Source organism: Elgaria multicarinata, chromosome 2, assembly GCF_023053635.1.
Source record: "Elgaria multicarinata webbii isolate HBS135686 ecotype San Diego chromosome 2, rElgMul1.1.pri, whole genome shotgun sequence".
Classification (NCBI taxonomy): domain Eukaryota; kingdom Metazoa; phylum Chordata; class Lepidosauria; order Squamata; family Anguidae; genus Elgaria; species Elgaria multicarinata.
Window position 1 is genome coordinate 134,210,122 of NC_086172.1, and position 21,178 is coordinate 134,231,299.

Consider the following 21,178-nt stretch of genomic DNA (forward strand, 5'->3'; position numbering starts at 1 on the left):
ATTTGAATGAGTGTTGAAGACCTATATAGTCTTAATTTTCATTAGTAGACATCTGACTACCTACCTGAAGGTATGGTAATAGGTAAGTTTAACATGAAGATTTATAGAGCAAAAAGGGAGGGGGACAGGTCAAAGCATCATTTTTCCAACAATAGATGTATTCCCACAAGACCCTATAAACTGTAGCACCCACATGGATTAGATCAGAAGCATTTGCTTCTATTTTCAATTTTTTTTTTATCGATCCGAGTCCAGACAAACTGTGATTGGTTTTAACTATAGTTTGTCCAAACAATCTACCTTCAAACCATGATCAATGATCCTGGCTTGTTTGTACTATGTAACCATAGTAAATATTAACCTCAGTTCCTGTTTTCAACATAACGACAAACTGCAGTTACTTGAAAAATTGAATGTTTCTGATGTCCTTGTGGCTGGCAAAGAAGAGGTGGGAGAGAGCACACGTCTGAGACTCATGCATGTAACAATAAACTGTGGCTTATCGTTACATCAGTGTCTTGTAAGGAAATCGAAAAGTGAATGAGAGGTTTTCTAAATTCCCAGCTCCTACTTTTACTCAGAGAGAAGCAATGACTTGAAACAGGAAGGGCTTAGTGGGAAAGCTTCCTATGACAGTATGTAACAACGTCAGTGCTGGAAAAATACAGAAAGGAGTGGGGGGGATAGAGCACCAAGGAGAAATGGAATAGGGTCAAGAGGATGATGATGTAAATTTCATCTCTAATTATAGACACTGTTCCTAGACCAGTACATTGGTAAGGATTTTTCTAGTTAATATTAAACTATGAATGACTTAAGTAAAGGACTCCTTACTGGTAGTTTAGTTTATAATTGCTATGTTATCCATTTCTCCCTGCAACATTTGCTAAATCTAAACAACAGTTTTAAATCTAATACACTGTCCAGAATGTTAGATGAGTTGCTATGGTATAAAAAATATTTAACTTTTCTAGCGGTTTTGCTTTGTTTTGTTGTGCTTACTTCCAGTTTGATTTATTTTGGGGAAGCTTCAGTGTATGACGGTTTAAGGTGGTTTGTAAAACTGTAGATGTCAAATTGCTTTGTCTGTTTCTCTAAGACAAAGCTCCTTATTTTACGCTTTTTTTTCTTTTACTTTACTTTGAACCCTTAATGGATCAAATGAAAGACCCATCTACTCTACCATCTCCTTCCCCATCTTTTTCCTGTGCTTATGTACATGAAGGCCTTCATGCATGTCTGCATCATAACTTTTGTTCAGGGCAATTGTGTATTACTTCTAGGTATTTTTAAAACATTTGCACAAATTCATAAAACTTAGAATTTTAATCCAATTAATTCTAGTAATCATAGTGTAAGTTGTTGCCCATTTTTTTCTTGTCCCTAAACTTCAATCTGAATTTTTTAGAAAATAATTCAAAAATTTCTTTTCGTTTTAAAATTATATTAAATTTTAAGGAGGAGGCACATGGTTTCAAATGGACTATGAAATAAGCATGTCTTTATTGGCCCTGTGATGATAGTATCTGTCAGACTCTGAGCAGACATTAGGAGATACACAAACAGCAGTGCCTGTTAGAAACTTTCACTGGAGTATATTTCATGAGGGATAGTATCAGTGACAGGTTTACTGGGGTCCATGCTGTTAAATACTTGGGTTCACTGTCAGGATGATTCCCATAAGGGCTACTGGTAGGTCCTAGTATTTGTTCAGCAATTCACTCTTATCAACAGTGAACTATTTCTAGTTTTACATTTACTTTAAAAATGATGCTTAAGAATACCAACTCCTGCCTGATTGACATTGCAGCACTCCTTACATGAAGGTTTGTTTATATGTAATGATTCTTTGGACAGATTTACAAGTGTCTGTGGAGTTTTAAAAGGCTATTGCCCAACAGCCATTTAGGGAGAGACACTCAGCTTTGTAAATATTTTAGTTTGTTTGGGATTTTTTTTTCTTTTAAAAAAAGAAGTTGAGCCAAATACTGCATTAACTCTGTAGAGAGTGACAAACTGTTAATCAGCAGTTGCAGCTATGCTTAATGTTTGCTAATGATTTCTAAGCTTTGCCATGGTAACCATAATATACACCTAAAAACATGTACAGGAATTTTAAATAATGCTCCTTGGCATATTCCACCCACATTTCAGTATGTAGGTAATTTGCATACTAGTTTTACAATGGATGCACCATATGGTATACAACCAGAAAATATATTTTAAAATGTGTTGCAGTAAATAATTATATAAAGTGGCTTTATATATGCTAGTTATTTTCTTTATACTAACTCCGAAGAAAGCTTGTTCTTCTACTGAAAAGGTTTACAGACAGCCCCTGCCCACAGGCTTACAATCTAAACATCATATCACAAAGGGAAACAGGAATGGGGAGGGAAGAGGAAAACAAAGAAATTTAGGCACCAGTCCTTAAGGTTACAAAATAGCTTCTATAATGACAGGGTGGAATAATAATAACAACAACAACAACATGATTTATTTCTTACCCGCCTCTCTGTTTAGATCCAGGCGGGGAACAACAGCAAGCATAAAATACATAAAATCCTACTTAAAAACATAGCATACACTATTAAAAAACATTCTAAAAGCATACTAAAAGTATCCTAAAATTCTACTGGATAGGCTTGCCGGAAGAGATCAGTCTTGATAGCTTTCTTGAATGCTGAAGGATTGTCAAGCAGATGAGTCTCCTCCGGCAGGCTATGAGGGGGCGGTTGTTAAGTATTTCAGTGCTTAAAGGATTGCTGTCCACTAAATAGGACTCTCAGGCCTAAACTACACCAAGTAGGATATTGCACTATGAAAGTGGTATATAAAAGGCAGGAGCCACACCAAGCAGGATATAGCAGTATGAAAGTGGTAGATGGTACGTGTCAATCGGCCCATAGCAGTAGTGTGGCTCCTGCCTTTTATATACCACTTTCCTACCACTTTCATAGTGCAATATCCTTGCTTGGTGTAGATTAGGCCTCAGTTTCCATTTCAGTTTGACTTGAATTTCCTGTAGTTTTATGCTCTTCTCAAGGTTATTAGGCCATGCAGTATTGAGTGAGCCTTAAAAGAGCACACCAATTGACAGTATCATTTTTTTTCATTAGATAGATAAACCAGTGTTCAAGATATTTAATATGTTTATCCTGAATGAACCAGAATTCCATACTAGTGTAGCAGGCAGCCCCTTGATACAAACAGCAATTTCAGTCTCCCATTTATATCACTGTCTTGGTCATCAGCTCTTTGTTGATATTCTTTGGCTACTGTCTAGATACATTGTTTGCCCTATTAAAGTCATTTGAACCTCTCCAGAGGAAATGCATTGCATCTCCAAGTTGGATTCTTAATCCTTACGTCTGCCCTTCGCCATAATTCTTTAGCCACTGTTCCAGTGTGGTCACAGGATGAGAAATGACTGTTTACTACAGTACATTTCATTATCAAGGGAGAAGACTGGAAGGTGCATGAAGAGTCATTACTGGAAATGGTGTGTTTCTTCCAGACCTCTCTAGGAGTCCATTGAGGAAGTCATTTTGTGTCTGTCTTCAGAATTTTTTTAAGAATCCAGGCTCCTTTAGAACCTTACTTATCTGTAGTTTAAACAAAACAATCAGCCCTCTTCTCCATAAAACTGACTAGGACGAGTATGAGCATGCAGTTTTACATTGAACATGTGTGTCGTTTTCACTCGCTGAATTACAGCCTACTGCTGCCCCCTGTTTTACCTGCTGTGGCCCTCACTGAGGCCGGAGCAGCAGACTCTACAAGGCAGATGGGACAAATTCTTGCATCTCTGCCCCACTCCTGTGCTGCCATGATATGCCTGTGCAAACTTGCACCAGCACTAAATTATATTCCATTATATAAGATAATATTATGTGAACTGCCAAGAGAGACTTGGCTATTGGGTGGTATGGAAATACAGTTTGAAGGTAAACACATGGAGGGCGCTAGATTAGAAAGCCCCACTGGCAGTTGGATACAGTCTTAGAGGCCCTATGCAGTATTTCTTCCCTTTCCAGCAGTGGCAGCATCAGGGGGCAGTGAGCAGTAGTGGTGGTGGGGAACACAGAAGGGAAAACTATGTCTCTGTCCCACGTGTTGAATTTTTGAAAGAGAAATAAAGGAATATTTTACATTAACACTTCCATCCTAAACATATTTTCTCTCAAGTAAGTCTATTGGGAAGGATCCAATGGCATCTGGCCGCTGGTGCTATTGACATTGTGCTGGTGGAAAGCAATGCTTGTGCAATGTTAATTGTGCTTGCCTAGTTTGACAGGTTTCTCAGAGATCTATTGCACCAGCAAACACTGTTGACATCACATAAGCGCTTAGTTTCCAGCAGCAAAACACAAATAGCGCTACTGGATGGCCACTGTTGGATTCTTCTCATTGATTTGATAGGATTAACTTCCAAGTAAGCACGCTTAGGATTACAGCCTTAGTTTAATTTCCAGTTCATGATTCAGTGACATTCCCTCAAGTACTAACAGGGCCACACATGGTGATCTTTGCAAGACTACTTTTATTTAACTGGTGTAAGACCCTTTTTTCCCTTTTGCTACTGTGAACTTTGTTTTGTCCTTGCTGTCCATATTTTTCAGTGGTACTCTCATTTCAGGGTGGGGGAGGGAGAGAGAACTTAATATTAGTACATCTTTCCCTTAAGGCTTAAAGACATTCACATGACACTCTCTGTCTAAGTTGGGACTTATCAGTGTGGGAGAATTTTTGGGGGGTTTGTGAGATCTAAAACTTAAATATCAGCTCCACTTCAAATTTTTACTAAATATTTATATTGTTTTTGCCATTATATAATAATTTATTATTGCCACTATAAAGAGTACATGAAGTAGCAGGGTTGTTTTTTAAAAAAATGCAGTAAAATTTGGACTAAACATCCCATGGGTAGGTGTTATTAAATCTCCTGATCCACAAAACTGTGCATAATCCCCTCTATTTTCAAAAATAGCTACACATATTGGAACTGTAGTATTCCCCTAGGTAATTATAGGTAGTAATGCAAATGGGGAGTTGTTAACTGAAAATCATAGCCAGTACTCTGAAATATATTAAGTTACACAAATTTAAAGCTCTTATCTAGACACTTATCACTCTCTGAGTTCTTTCTCACATTACTACCTATGAACCAATGATAAGTGCCTATCTGCCATTTATCTCTAGGTACTTTTCAAATGCATTAGAACTAATTAAAATAAATATTAACTGGATTATCAGTGACTCACCAAACACTACCCCATTGTAGGCATTCCTTCAATTTATTTTCAGCACATGGTGCTGCATTTGATTTACAGTATGGTATGAAAGCATTCTCACTGAAATGCAAATAAGGATCATTACATCATTACAAATCACCCATATCATTATTGCCTAGTCAGCTGGCCTCCTTTTAAAATTATTTTTCATAAAAACTCCCCACCTCCCCACCCCTTCTTGCCATTTTTCAAATATTATTATATTGACATAATGATATACAATGATCCAGTGTCACAAACTGCAAATCAATTAATCTTCCAGTATCTCTTCAGGTGTGCATCTATTCCTGGTTTGTAATGTTAAAAATGTTTAAGACACAATCCTGAGCATGTCCCGCTGGGAAATGCTGGGAATTGTAGGCCTTTTTTCTGTCTAAGTATGCATAGGATTGTGCCCCCAGTTTAGGAGGAACATCCATGTAAATCAACAAGACTGATTTCCAAGTATATGAGCATGGGATCAGGATGTTAGACTATAAATTGCATACCTGTCTGTTTATAAATGATTTAAAGACATTTACTCAGTGCACCACTGAGTTCATTGAAGCTAAGTATACATGCATAGGATTGCAGCCAAGATCTTGATAATCACAGAAGCCATATAATCATAACTCCAAAATGCTTCAGGATGCCTTCTCAGAATTGCTTGAGCCATCTGGATTGTTTTACAAAACTGTTCTTTGAATCATCCAGACACCTCTAAAAGAAGGTGCATTGTTGAGTCTTGTAATGTCTTACAGTAGTGGGTTATGACAACAAATTTCAGGGTGGTTAATGTGTAGAGAATCCTATTTCACGGCATGAGATCAGACTGTAATTGTGAAGCTAAACATAATCCAGGATATTCCCTGTTGGGGGAAGGCATTTTATTTTAAAAGATATTTTAATGACTAGTCTTTTCGTTAAGAATGCACTTGATATGGGTCAGCAAAATCACCAACCTTAAAGACCCTTTTCCCCTAAGAATTCAAAATAAATACAATACCTGTAGATCACAAGCTGAATATGAGCCAACAGTGCGATATGGCTGCAAGAAAGGCAAATGCTATTTTGGGCTGCATTAATAGAAGTATAGCTTCCAAATCACGTGAGGTACTGGTTCCTCTCTATTCGGCCCTGGTTAGGCCTCATCTAGAGTATTGCGTCCAGTTCTGGGCTCCACAATTCAAGAAGGACGCAGACAAGCTGGAGCGTGTTCAGAAGAGGGCAACCAGGATGATCAGAGGTCTAGAAACAAAGCCCTATGAAGAGAGACTGAAAGAACTGGGCATGTTTAGCCTGGAGAAGAGAAGATTGAGGGGAGACATGATAGCAGTCTTCAAATACTTAAAAGGTTGTCACACAGAGGAGGGCCAGGATCTCTTCTCGATCCTCCCAGAGTGCAGGACACGGAATAACGGGCTCAAGTTAAAGGAAGCCAGATTCCAGCTGGACATCAGGAAAAACTTCCTGACTGTTAGAGCAGTGCGACAATGGCATCAGCTACCTAGGGAGGTTGTGGGCTCTCCCACACTAGAGGCATTCAAGAGGCAGCTGGACAACCATCTGTCAGGGATGCTTTAGGGTGGATTCCTGCATTGAGCAGGGGGTTGGACTCGATGGCCTTGTAGGCCCCTTCCAACTCTGCTATTCTATGATTCTATACCTATACTGTTCTGATGAGAGACAATTCTTGTATTCGTACCCTTGTTTGTTTCTACCAGAAAAGATGCCATGCAAAATATCCATTACTTGCGAATGTTTGAATTTTATTTTAGTATCTATCTATCTATATAAAATATTTTACAAAAATTTAACACTCAACTTGTCCTTGGCAGTTTGTGAAAAACAGATGAAAGTGGTTTTGAGAGACTCACCTGAAGAACATCTCCAGCCCTTTAAGGATAAATTGGAAGATTTTCACCTGAAAGGTATGTGCTTTCCAGTGTTGTTTGTTTGTATGTATTGAGCAGTACGACAATGGAATCAGTTGCCTGGTGAGGTTCTGGCCTCTCCCACACTAGAGGCCTTCAAGAGGCAGCTGGACAAGCATCTGTCAGGGATGCTTTAGGGTGGATTCCTGCATTGAGCAGGGGGTTGGACTCGATGGCCTTGTAGGGCCCTTCCAACTCTGCTATTCTATGATTCTCATGTTTTGCTCAGTTCTGTGTGGGCCTGCTCTTCATAATGTCTCATCTCTTAACATGGATGGAAAAGGGAAACTTTTTTAGCTGGTACTGCAGCAATTAAATTGCTAATCTCTGGGACCATTTCAACATTGGCAAGTACATGAGGGAAAACATGTCCTCCAGGTACTCGAGCTTCATAAGGCTTTAAAGATAAGCAGCAGCACATTGAATTGTGCTTGGAAACAGAATGGCTTTCAGTTGAATTGCTAAGACTAGTAGGGCATGTTCCTTTGGGCTGATTACGGTTAATAGCCTAGCAACTGTATTTTGGAGTAGCTGAAGTTTCCAAGAAGTGTCCAAAGGTAGCTCCATGAATAACTCATTGCATTGATCAAGTCTGGAGGTTTCCACAGCATGGATGTAGCCAGGCTATCTCTAAGAGGGCCTGTGCTGGTGGATCAATTAACACCCCTTAAAGTGTAAGGCTGATTGTTAAGGGAAGAGTGTAGCCCATCTGGAACAGTGAACACTACCACTGTACGAACTACCAACCAGAAGCACCTCCATCTTGTTAGTATTGAGCTTCAGCTTATTAGCCCTCATCCAGTCCATTACTTACGCCAAACACTAATTCAGCAATTCTACAACCTCAACTGAATTGAATTAAAAGGAGTAGTTGAACTGAGCGTTATCAGCAAATCAATAGCGCTTCACTCCAAATCTTTGGATGACCTTACTCAATGGCTTCATGTAGATATCAGATAGCCGAGGGGATAAAATCAACCCCTGTAGGATTGATACTATGAAAGAAGTTGAAGTTCGCTATAAACACTTCCTGCCAACCATAAATAATTGTATAAAGCTCTCCTATTTTAGTAGTCTGTTTTTTTCCAAACTAAATCCCGTAAACACTTTAGCCTTTCCTCATAGAAAATGTGCTCCAATTTCATTATTTCGATTGCTGTTTTCTGCACTTTTTCCAGCTCTGTGATATCTTTGAGATGTGGTCACTAGCACTGCAATTGCAACCATACTATAGATTATTTAAAGATACTAGCTGTTTTATTTTCAGTCCTTTTCCTAGTAATCCCAAGCACTGAAGTTTGCTTCTTTCTCTCTCTCTCTCTCTCTCTCTCTTTGTTGTTGCACCTTGAGGTTTTCAATGAGCTGTCAACCATGATCTGGTTAGTCAAAATCAGTTAGGACCCCATCAGTTTATACGTGAGGCTAGAACTCTCTGCTCCAATGAGTACTTATTTTCCACTTAGCTACATTAACTGGGTATGAATGACACATCTCAACTCGTTGTGGGCTATTTATTGTCATGTTCTGCAAATCTGGCGAAAGTTAAACAACCCTCGCGTAACTCTGAATCAGACCATGGGTTATGTGAGGATTGTTTAACCTTCGCATAACCCCTGTTCACTGGGTTTTCACGACGTGGCACCACCTGAGGGGCTGTATATTCAAAATGGCGGCTGTTCACACCCTGCACATGCTGCAGCCTGTCATGCAAATAGCCCCATTATATCTCATTGTATCTCACCTCCATCTTGTTAGCATTGAACTTCAGCTTATTAGCCCTCATCCAGTCCATTACTTACCCCAAACGTCAATTCAGCAATTCTACTACCTCAACTGAATTGAATTAATTCAGAAACAATCCCTTCATCCAGAAACAATCAAATTAGGTCCTATTTGGTTCTGTTGAAGTCAACATGATTTATACATGCTCAGCATTTTCTAGATTGTACTTTTGGGTATCACAAATTATAGTTAGGAATACAAATCTAGTATTGTCACAGCAGTTATATGAGACTCTTCAAAGGGATAGCAGAGACAATTGTAGCTGTTGTGGTGCCTCTACAAGGAAACTGATATTCCCAAGTGGGCAATATCCCTAAAAACAACTTCAGTAATTTAGTACTAAATGTCTGAGAAAGCATATACATGGCGACACAGTTTGATTATGTGAGTTGCTATACTTATAATTTCATTTTTCTTCTGTAAACATGGCTGTTTGCCACACCAAAGTGAAGGAAATGTCCAGCTTCAGCTTTATCGTCTTCCCAAATTTGAATAATTTGAAACTTATTTTTCTATCTAGAAATGGGGCTTGGTCTGCTTCGATAGTGCATTTGTAAAACAATATGTGGTAGGTTATGTTTAGCATTTCCTAATAGATGTTTGGAGTTTGGTTTTATTATTCTTTTTTTTTAATCCTCATAACCTAAAGCATAATGCTATGTGTGTTTACCCCAAGTACATCCCACTGTGTTCAGTAAGGTTTACTCACATGTAAATGAGCATAAAATTGCAACCCAGGACTATAAACGTCTCAACATAGATCCCAGCAACTCACTAATGATACGTTTCTAGAAAATGTAATATGTGTATTAAGCCTTCCCATAAACTTAGCAGGGTTCCTGCAAGAAAAGGCCTCTGCAGTAGGACTGTTTGAGTCAAGGTATGTCTGTTCTGGTGGTCTTTTCATCTCATTTAATTAGCAGTTTATATTTATGGCTCCAGCAGTAAGTGAGCTTGAGAAAGCGCTGGGAATATGTGCACATTAACACCAGCAGTCTCCCACACTTTGATAATATAGCCTTCCACCAAACTCTCCATGCCAGCCTTCTGTTCAAATTAAGCAACCCTAACTAATCAGCAAAAACCTATAGAAAAGAAACCTAGCTCCATTTGCTATTATTTCCCCAACACTAAACATCAACAATTCCCCTTTTCCCAGTGTATTTTATGATATTTATGTTTTGATAGTAAGGATAGGAACTGCTGTGCTGAATTAGTTTTGGTGACCAGGGGCCAAAGTAGACGTGACACTACTCATGCCGGCAGAGGAGTTTTTAACCTCATGGCATCACCCGTCCCTAATCCTAATCTCACTCATCAGGATACTATAAGGGACTTTCATTGGGCTGTGTTTGTTTGTTTGATTGATTGATTTACAAACAAATATTTTTCTCCAAGTTTGATGAGTCCCCATAGTAGTTAGACACTCCAAGTTTGTCTGTTGGTGCTCCTCTTTTTCTTTTTCTCCTTCAAATCCCTCCTGCAAACCCATCTCTCTTCTACTCATGCAGAATGCGTGATTGTATTCTCTATTCCTCTGCAAATGCATGTGGTTCAGGTCAGGGCCATGGTGCTTCAGAAAGGAGGGCTGCTTCCCCACCCCATTTTTGTCATGTAATTCCACCCACCTTCATGGAGGGAGTAAAAAAAAAACTTTCAAAAGTGGGGCTGGGAGAATACAAGCTGCTGTTTGTCAGTTTGTGCTTAAGGGATTCATAGAGAGGGAGTACCTCAACATCTGTCTGTCCACAAGCAGTGGCAGCTCATTCCCAAAGTCCTGTGTTTTTATTTATTTTTATTTTTTTATTAGGTAACGTACAACCTTTTTTACAAAGGCAACTCGCATTCAACCAATACAGTGTAAGATAAAATAAACATGTTTGCTGTGGATCCATAGTATGCTAGTTGCACAACTGGACTTCAGTCCAATTCAAATCAATTTATCCTATCAGGCATTTTAAAAATCCATTAAAGAAATTAAAATAAAAGATGGTAGACCAAACCTAATCCCCAGATATGCTGGCTAGAGAGGATCAGGATAGAACAGACAAGCTCTCCCCCACCAGCAGAGAGGAATTCCTCAGTTATGTCTGCAGAGAGCTCAACTGGCATAAATTTACAAGTGGCGATGCACCTTCCAGCGATAGACCCCCAAAATGGTGCTTTCTTGGGGAGAAGCTAGACAGGATGGAAGTGTCTTTGGATCCTCCGGATTCAAAGACCCTCTGTTCCAGTGAGGGTCCTGAGGATTGGACCCCTCGGGCCAGCCTGGAGGTGGCATGAATTAAACTTACTGTGGGGAGGTTTAAAGACTCCCTCCCCCCACTTCCTACCCTGGCCAGGGTATGACTTTGAAAGCTGGTAGGCCTTTGAAAATGACAGACAATCCACCACTTCAAGCCCCCTTCTTACCCATTGAAATCAATGGGGCATAAGTGTAACTAGCTTGCAGTGCAATCCTAGCCCCTGATGTTGCTTTTTGTAATGGGTTACAGTGTGGCAGTGTTTAGTGGTTGGAAAGCTTCCAGCTTCCTCTGGCATTTTCTTGCTGGTAGTTGGTGGTGGCCCCCAAACAGAGCCTTCCAGAGGTGGGGCATGGGTGGGGAGAGGCAGCTTTGTATCCACTGGATCCAAACCTGCTCTGTTCTCCCAAGATGGGCCCAATTTGTGCTACGCCAGCTTGGAACTGACATAGCTAATTTTATCCACATTGCTTTCAGTGGTGGTGGTGGTGGTGGAGAAGAACTACAATGATCCATTGGGCTGAAAACTAACCATCCAAACATTATTGGGCTTGGGATGCAGCAGTAGCTCTGTCACTCTGCTTCTCCCTGCCCCACTTGGGATGGTGCTGCCTGTCTCTATGTTGTGATGTATGTCCTCCGCCTGGTCCCTGCCCACAATCTGAGAAACTTGGATTAGCTTTAGGTAAATAATGCCTGTTTGGTGGATATTTTAGTTTAGTCCTTTGCAAACAGGATTGCCAATTTGTGATTGTAAAAAGAGACGGCCCTTGGAGAGGGCCAGGAGCAGGGTAAAGAGGCAGGTTTTGGATCAGGGGAGAAGCCTGTTGTGGGGAAATTACTGTATCTGAAATCTCTGGCTTATTCTAGAAATTATCTGATACGTATACCAAGGCCAAATTACTAAATGCTTAGGTAACATACCTGCTGGATAGCCAACCCTATTGAAAGGAATGATTCAAGTCTGATCAGCCTACAAGGGCCTTAATTCTCTCAGCAAAGCTCCCTTCCCTCCCTAGTGCTTTTAAAAAACTATCTTTTTAATAATATAATGGCCTGCATAATTATGTTTGTATGTTTAGCTTGCCAATGTACACGCTCTTGGTGGTTGTCCTCATTCAAATTAGGGTTCTACTTTGTAAATGATACTTTTTTTCTTTTTTGCTTTTAATGCTTTCTTTTTCTCCTGATTAGTCATGGCAGTATTGTTGTGCATATTTTTTTTATATCTGAAACCATAAAAACAAGGGAAAAACAGAATAACTCTTCTATGTTTTTATGACTTTCCATTGAGTTGCATCCAAGCAGCTTCCTCCCACCCCCATGCTACAATTTCTTTACCTAAAATGAATCAGAACATCCCTTTTAATAGTTAAATATATGCTCAGTCCTTTTGTATGTAACTTTTACTGGAATGGTCTATTGACTGCAATAAAATTGTTGTTGTATTTGAATCAGAACATGCAATCAGAAATGCTGATAAATGGGAAGCGATTGATTTCAGTGGAGAAATTGAAAACAGCATCTCTTGCTTAACCAAGGAAAAAAGTGTGATTCTTTACGTTTTTGTTTTGGCAAGAAGTAATTCATTTTAAAAATCTGAACTATTTGGCAGTTTTGATTTTCTTCATTGTTTCCAAGTTTAATTAAATATGTGTCGATGTTGTATTGATTAAAGATTATTAATTTTATTGATTTTTGCCCTGATGAATAATGATAATTTTCTCTAATGAAAGCATCCTGAAAATGTGGTAGAGACTTGCATGTAGTAATGGAAAATCTTAATTCCTCAGGATATTAAGAGATGCTAAATTAGACATAGTTTATTTTTCAAAAAGGGTCTGCAAGCCAGACTTCTATTTCGATTTCCAGTTTAGCTACTAGATTTCTAGAGAATGCATGGGAAATGCAAGTGCATAAAAGGATGAATAGAAAGATTCATAAATGATCAGTATGTCTGCATACATGGATTTATGGCATCTGCTGATCATAGAATCATAGAATCATAGAATAGCAGAGTTGGAAGGGGCCTACAAGGCCATCGAGTCCAACCCCCTGCTCAATCAAAAGCAGTGCCTTCAAGAAATGGAAGGAAGGGTGGGTTATACGAGATAACATGAACAGAGAATTGACAAGATAAAAACAAATTATGGTTATCAAAGAATGTAGAAAATAATAATGTATTCCATGTATAAGTGAAAACTGAAACAAATTGTATCTCTCCTGCATAGCAAATACAAGATTTCAGAGTTGGTAAAAAGAGCCATGAAAGAACAGAGATCAAAACGAATATGGAATGAGAGATGCCTGGATTCAGTCTGAATCCAAACCATTGCACTTGTTTGGATGAATTTTTTAAAATAAGAATTTTTAAAAAAATCCAGACCTTTCCCTTAACACTTACGCAAGCTCTGTTATCTTGGCAGTAGCTCAATATCCTATCTGCACAGAATAGAAGAGGTTTGCTGCCTATTCAGGTGGTAGGGAGAAAAGCCTTTGCTCCCCGAAAAGGGGAACATATTTCTAGGAGTATATTTTAAAACTAATGGAAAACACTGCAGTGATCACTTTTTTAGCTCTAGTTTTACTTCTTGGACTCTGGCTGCAATTGTACACGCATTCACCTCGGAGAAAGTGCCACTAAACTCAGTTGAGTTTATTTCTGAGCAGACACGCATACGAATGCATTGTGGGTGTTTCTATTCTCTCCTTTATTGTACAAGCAAAGGATCACTCACAAAGCCTTTTAAAATGTGGCAAAACCCAGTAAGTCTATCCCTTCTTCCTATAAAGTGTGCTCTGCCATTCGATGAACTTTGGTTCTTTAACTATATGCCCTCCTTCTGGTATGGAGTTTACATCTTCCTGTGTGTGTATGTATGTGACAAACAGGAATGAAGCATTACCTAAAAATGGATCTCTGTCTTAAACTTTCTCACGCAATAATACATCTGATCCACTAAGATCTGTTTCACACACGACATTCACACCTAACCTCCATGGAGGAAATAAAGTAAAATTGCTTTATACAATGTGTTACAAAGCTTCATCCCACGTTCCTGTTTCCCTCGAATTATCCCCTACAGCACTAAGCTGTCGCTGTTGTTATTGCTACCTGGCGGCTAGATCCTTTGCATACCAGGAAATGGGTTTAAGGGGGGGAATGTAAAAAAAATCATTAAAAATCCATGGATGACCCAATCCAATTCAAATTTGCTATGCTTAAAGCTCTCCTTAATATCTATTACTGTGCCAATTTTGATGTCTTTACCTTTAAAGCTTACACAGATGTAAGCATTTGTTTAATTTTTCTTCAAATCCTGCTCCTGCTCCCCAGCGGCCACTCGAAAAACAACAAATGATACGCTTGAAAACTAGTAGCAAAATATTGCACATCTTTTGGTTAAGAAGCGCAATTAAAGCAGGATGCATGGGAGTATTTCACAATTAAAGCAGATTATAAGCTGGAAAACTTCGGAGTCCTTTGCACGCAATTCGCAGTGATTGCATAGTATAACGCTGGTGTGATAAAGCTCACAGAAGAGACAACATGCTAGCACATCTAAAGTCAGCTGTTCCCACTTGTAAAGGACTGATCTAGGAAGAAACTCCTGGACAGTTGTTAGCCAAAGTATGATATGCCACATTACTATTTTTAATCAGTGGATATTTTTAATTAGGGGTAAAAACCTAGTAAAATTGTCATTTAAAATAATCAGATGTGTGCTTCACAGTTTATAATTTTTTTCATCTGTGGTATAAGTTTTAGCAATACAGAATGGTTAAATAATCATAATTTCATATTTTTAAAATTCCATTTGTTACTAAACATTTATTGCAGTCCTGATTTTCATTGGCTCAGTTCAGACAGCACATTTCTCAATGATGGTTTTAGAACTCCACAGTGGAGTTTTTACACCACCATTGAGAAATATGTTGTCTGGAGAGAAAACTCCACCCCACGGTGGACTCTTTTCTTTTCTAGAAACCACTCCACAGTGAATATCCATGCTGTGCAGAGGAGAGCTCCTGCACAACCATTGTGTAGTGTGTTATGTGGAGGGCTCCGTGGAGTTTTCCATTGCATTGAGTTGTCTTTTCCCACTGGCTACAGAGTTCCCTGGCAAGACTGGCAAAAGGAGCAAGTAGCACTCTAGGAAAGCTGCTGGGATTGTGTTTTTTTGCAGCAATGCCTGATGGGATACCATCAGGAGGTCTGGGGGGAGGAACTGTCAATCAAGGGCTGTGTTGCCTTTTACTCAACTCCATGGGAGCCCACAGTCATACAACAGTGGAGTTAGAACATGTTGTGTGGTGAGTACCTCCTAAAAATTCAACTGTTAAGTGCAGTTTTCACACTACATAGAGAAATGTGTTGTCTGAACTGAGCCATTGCCTCATTTTTATTTTTATTTCCATGAATTGCAACAGCTGCCAGAAACTGGAAAAATATTAAAAGTGCCAGGGATAGGACAGGGATAGGAGATGACCGGCTGCTCTTAACAGCAATATTATGAATATTAGAATTAGATAGTACTGAGACATCCTTTTCAATGGGAATGCTTATTTGCCCACGTAATTGTTGTCTGAAGTTGGAGAAAGAGGCTCACTATATATTCTAGTACATGGCCCAAAGCATTGCTGACAGGTAATGAGTTTCCAGTCCTATGACTAACAGATCCCAGTGCTCCAACTGGCGGGGGGAGGGGGAGGGAATCCTCTTCATTTCTTCAGTAAGATAGAACAGTCAAGCCAACAGAGGAAAGTAGGCAGCTCCTAACTTGAGAATTGCACCCTCATCAGCATCACACAGCTAGCAACTGTTAAGCATGTGAATAGGTACCTGCTTGCTTGGTGAGAAGCCACATATAGATATATAGCTTCATCACACCAGCGTTATACTGTGCAATCACTGTGAATTGCATGCAAAGGACTTCGAAGTTTTCCATCTTATAATCTGCATTGACTGCGAAGCACTCCCATGCATCCTGCTTTAATTGTGCTTTTTAGCCAAAAGAACCAACGTATTTTACTACCCCTTTAGGAGGGAATCTTTTGTTGTTCTCCGAGCGGCCACTGGGGGCGCAAGAGGATGTTCTGATATGTTTAAAGTACAAATTAAACAAATGCTTACATCTGCGTAAGTTTTAAAGGTAAAGACATCAAAATTGGCACAGTAATAGATATTAAGAAGGGCTTTAAGCATACCAAATTTGAATCGGATTGGGTCATCTGTTGATTTTTTATTATTTTTTTTACATTTCTCCCCCTTAAACCCTTTTCCTGGTATGCAAAGGATCATAGGAGTGCTGCCGCCCGGGGTGTGATTTAGCTAGCAACAACAACAGCTTTATGCAATGGGGATAATTTGAGGGAAACAGGTAAGTCGGATGAAGCTAATAGATAACGTAAAATGAATCTTCTCTTTTGAAACAATACTATACTATTGTAATTGGTGTCTTACAAACAAATAAAAGAAAGCTGTTGTAATAATTAGTTAAGTCTTCATGCATGCACGGATCAAATTCATACGAGTAATTCATTTAAAGTATCTGGTTTGCAATTAACAGTTATTCTTAACCACTAAGTAACATTAGTACAACTTAAAATGCTGCTGTTTTAAATCTGCTGTAGCATTTTAAATCCTTGCGCTTTTATACTGTAGTTTTAAGCTATTACACTTCATATTGTATTTTATGCTGTATTTTGTGGTTTAAATTTTTGTGAACTGCCCAGAGATCTTTGGCTATTGGGCAGTATAGAAATGTAATTAAATAAATAAAATTTTCAGGATAGAAGAAATCACAGGGATTGTCCATTGTTATTATGTACACAATTCTATCCATAATTAATGTAATAATTGAGACTTATTTTTAATGTAATATTCATGTCCATAAGCATATTTTTAATCCACATTTAATGAAGGCTTCTTCATGTACAGCAACATAATTGTGCATGAATATTGGGCCTAAATTGTTTGTGAAGCTGTAAAAGCTGGTATGTGAGATTCTAAGGTCTGAGTCAGCAATTTAGAAGACTCCTTAGAGAATAGAAGTAAGGGGTGGAGAACGAAGTTTGTTATCACTTTCCACTCAAAGGCACTTGTTGGCAAGTACTACCGCTACAGACATCAATCCCTTAACATACCTTTTTTTGTCTCTCGATCAATATTTCATTGGACAGATGCTTCCAGTTATGTGTTTTTTAGGCCAGTCCTAACCCTAGCACCTCTGCATCCATTTCCTCCACCACTGTTCACATGAATGGTCTAGTTCTGAATGAGAAGGAGGAAAGTAGGAAAGTGAATGATTATATAGTAGTCACCGCTCTTCAGTAGTTTCAGACCCTGTCAGAGTATCAGCAGATGGAAGGGATGGAGGGGCAGGGGGACAAAGAAAGTGTTTCTTAAGGGCATACTTGACAAGTACATATTAATTATGTGACCTGCACTTCAACATTTCTTTCAGTGACCTCAGTTACAGTTTTATTGTTCATAACCCAAGACCATAACAATGGTGACTTATGTCTTTAACAGTCTTTTCCTCATTTGCCTGGTGATCTGATCATCTCAGTAAATATCACTTGATATTACTATCAATTATGAATTTCATGCAAATTAAACATGGGGGTACTTCCGTAACTTTTTGTATCCAAGGGGTGAAATCAAGCATATACAAATGCTCTATGGGAAGAAAACGTGTAAGGAGACTTATATTATTTTTTCAATTGCTCGGCTAGACAGTTTTCTCTTCCATATAGGTGTAGTTTATGAGAGGCATCTACCATTAAAAGTGCCCTAAAACTCTTTTTTAAAAAAGAAAATATTTAAAATGAAATAGTCTGAACTAAACAACAGCAACCCTATCCAGCACAGATTTGAATCCACCCACCCCTCAATCTAACGAAATTCTTTCCCCAGATCAGTTTCAGATCGTTGGATTTTTAATCTGTAGATTTTGAAAGAATCCTCTCCCAAATAAGAACCTGGTTCATCACCCATTCCTTCAATATGACCAGAGTTTGTGCTATCTCTAGTGTTTTCCAATTATGAACTATACAGCTGGGGGTTCCTAGCCACAATGTGTGGGTGTTTTATTTTTGATAATGGAATTCAGTAATGGGGGGGGGGCAATGGAAAGGTGGAATGACAGCATATTTGGATGAAGAGAATTCCTGTCTTTTGAATGAAATTGTAACATTTCCCACCCCCTTTTATGAATAGACCCACGTTTATTGTATTAATGGCATTACATAGAACTAACAAGAAAATTATCTGTCAATGGCCTGGTTTTGTACATTAAGCTGCAATTCACAGTCTGACGACTTTATTGGTATTAAACCTGCTACAAACCATTTCTAACCACGGATGTTTTCTCAGATGCAGCTTCCACCCTTCTTTCTGACTGTTAAAATGAAAAGGTGTCAAAAGGCATTCATTCTTCCAAGCAGTGTGTGTGTGTGTGTGTGTTAAAAAAACCATGTATCATTCTTTTGTTGCTATTATATACTTTCATGCTTTTAATCTATTCACTGTGTTAGTATATGTAAGTAAAGAAACAGATGTGCTCCATATAAAATATGCTATAAATCTTGTCTCACAACTTCTTTGGTCCAAACTCTCTGTTAGAAACTGTCAAATACCCAATTTTCGTTCTGGTATAAAATGTTCATTTTCTGACATGGCGCCAACCACCATATGCCAGAATAAAGTCAGTAACCAGCAATAAAAAGGCAACATAAGCACCTTTGAAATGGTACAAGGCAATTAACAGTGAGGAAAAAAGTCTATATAAATCTATGGAGAATTAATCTCAGCTTTGCCACTATCCTGCTGTGCATTTACAATGCGCCTCTGCTCCTGACCACCAGAAGTGGCTTACTTTGTAAAAAGAGAATGCCCTAATGAGGGAGGGAAAAATATATGAAAATGAAAGCAGTAGTTCTTTATACTCTTGCCTCCCTCTAAGTGTTCTAAAAAAAAAACCTTAGTTTGACTGTGCTTCTGACCGGTGAGACTGCTACGCATCTTGCATGCCTAGATTTTTACCTGATCATGTGAAACCAATCTTAACAAAGCTCAATGCTGAGAAATAAATGTAGCTTCATAAATCATTATTAGCATCCCACAGGAGGAAGTAATGTGGTGGTTTTTATCTTCTAAAACATTTCAAGCCGCCACTTTCATAACCTTTTCTAAAATTAGGTTCATTCTATCCCTACACTCACAGACACAATTACCCATTCTTTACAAATCAAGGCTGGTATATTATCCAATTTACTTGTTAGTTGGATATTTACTACGAGCTTGTGTTTTAGAGAAGACTTGTTTCCTATTCTTGTTGACCATCACACATCATACTTTTGAAAAGATTATCCCCTTGTTAAGAACGTGCTTTATATTTTTGCCTTAATTCTTACAGTAGAAGATTATAACTATATTAAATCTGCCTGGTTTATTTTCCAAATGCAGAACATATTGGTGTAAAACGTACTCTGTTTAAAAAGGATTAAAACTAATTTTCCAGTTTCGTAAACTGTTTGGGTATGTTTAGCGATCTTAGAAAGATTAATCAACAATGTTCTATTTGGAATACAAGCAAATGAAAAGCAGACATTTCTGTTATGTTAAGTAATAATGCATTTCAAAAGTTACTATCTTTAACTAGAAAAGTTGGGGGAAGGAATGATTGATTAATGTCATTGTAAATTCATGTGAGCCATACAATTTTAATCCATTTGCATAAGAATCATATTGCAAAAATTGTTTTTTCAGGGGCTGTTTAGAAAAATCGTGAATTTTGAGAAATGCAGTGTCTACTGCTAGATCCAGTATGTTTAATAGTGTGTTACTAAAGAAGATATTAATTGAAAACAAAATTGAGAACATCTTTCATCTTCTGAGCCTAAGGTTCCCTTAAGTAAAACAATTGCTCATTCAAAAGCTTCTCTTTATTTGGACGATTGCTGTTTATATTCAAAGATATCCAAGAAAAAAAGAAAGAAAAATTGATATATAATATCGGGTTTAGCTGGCTTCACTGTCAGGATTGTCTAGTAAACTAACCTTCAACACTATTTTGACAAATTTATAGGCAACATTATCCATTTTTAAACAAAGCATAATTTCTAAGTTTCCTTGTATCACCTCTGATAATAAACAGTTGAATTTGTTCTGTGGGTGGAATGTATAAATATAATCAGTATTTTCTGTTACTGTTAAGAATACTTGAGCTTTTTATACTGTTTTCTAGCATGTTAAGACCTTCCACAATCCCACAAAACTTACATAGACAGCTAGTTATTTCACATATATTTGTTAAAGAAAACAAAGCTACACTGGTTTGAAAATGGATTATTCACCGTGTCCTCTGTACCATGTCCTGCTTCATTGTTCCCTGGCCAACAGCTGGTTGACAACTGTGTGAACAGTGTGCCGGACTAGATGGACCCTCAGTTTGATCCAGCAGGGCACTTCTTATGTGGTAGTACTGTACATCTAAAATATTGCATTATAGGTTGTATCCAGATATGTACTCACAGAAGGATTGTAGCAATAGTGCAGTTCCTCAGAAATGTTGCACAAGTAGTAAGCAGTACATAGGGTGACCACATGAAAAGGAGGACAGGGCTCCTGTATCTTTAACAGTTGTATTGGAAGGGGAATTTCAGCAGGTGTCATTTGTATATATGGAGAACCTGGTGAAATTCTTTCTTCATCACAACAGTTAAAGCTGCAGGAGCCCTGCCCTCTTTTGTATCTGGCCAGTCTAGTATAGCTCCTGCACCTCTAACTGAAGGAACCCTCCCTGGATGCTGCCATCTTGGTTAACTATTGGCTTATATCAAATATGCCATTCTTGTGCAAGGTGCTAATAGAGACCCAATTCAAGGCATTCCTGGATGAGGCTAATTATCTTGATCCATTTCAATCTGGCTTCTGATCTGG

At 38.5% G+C, this 21,178-nt stretch overlaps 1 protein-coding gene across 1 annotated transcript in view; it reads left to right on the top strand.

Moving 5' to 3' along the window:
- Positions 1 to 21,178, top strand: part of FMN1 (formin 1) — a 145,923-nt gene that overhangs the window by 103,255 nt on the left and 21,490 nt on the right. Inside the window, exon 13 of the mRNA XM_063117745.1 lies at positions 7,112 to 7,204. Coding sequence (XP_062973815.1) covers positions 7,112 to 7,204 — 93 coding nt within the window. The remainder of the gene's footprint in view (positions 1 to 7,111; positions 7,205 to 21,178) is intronic.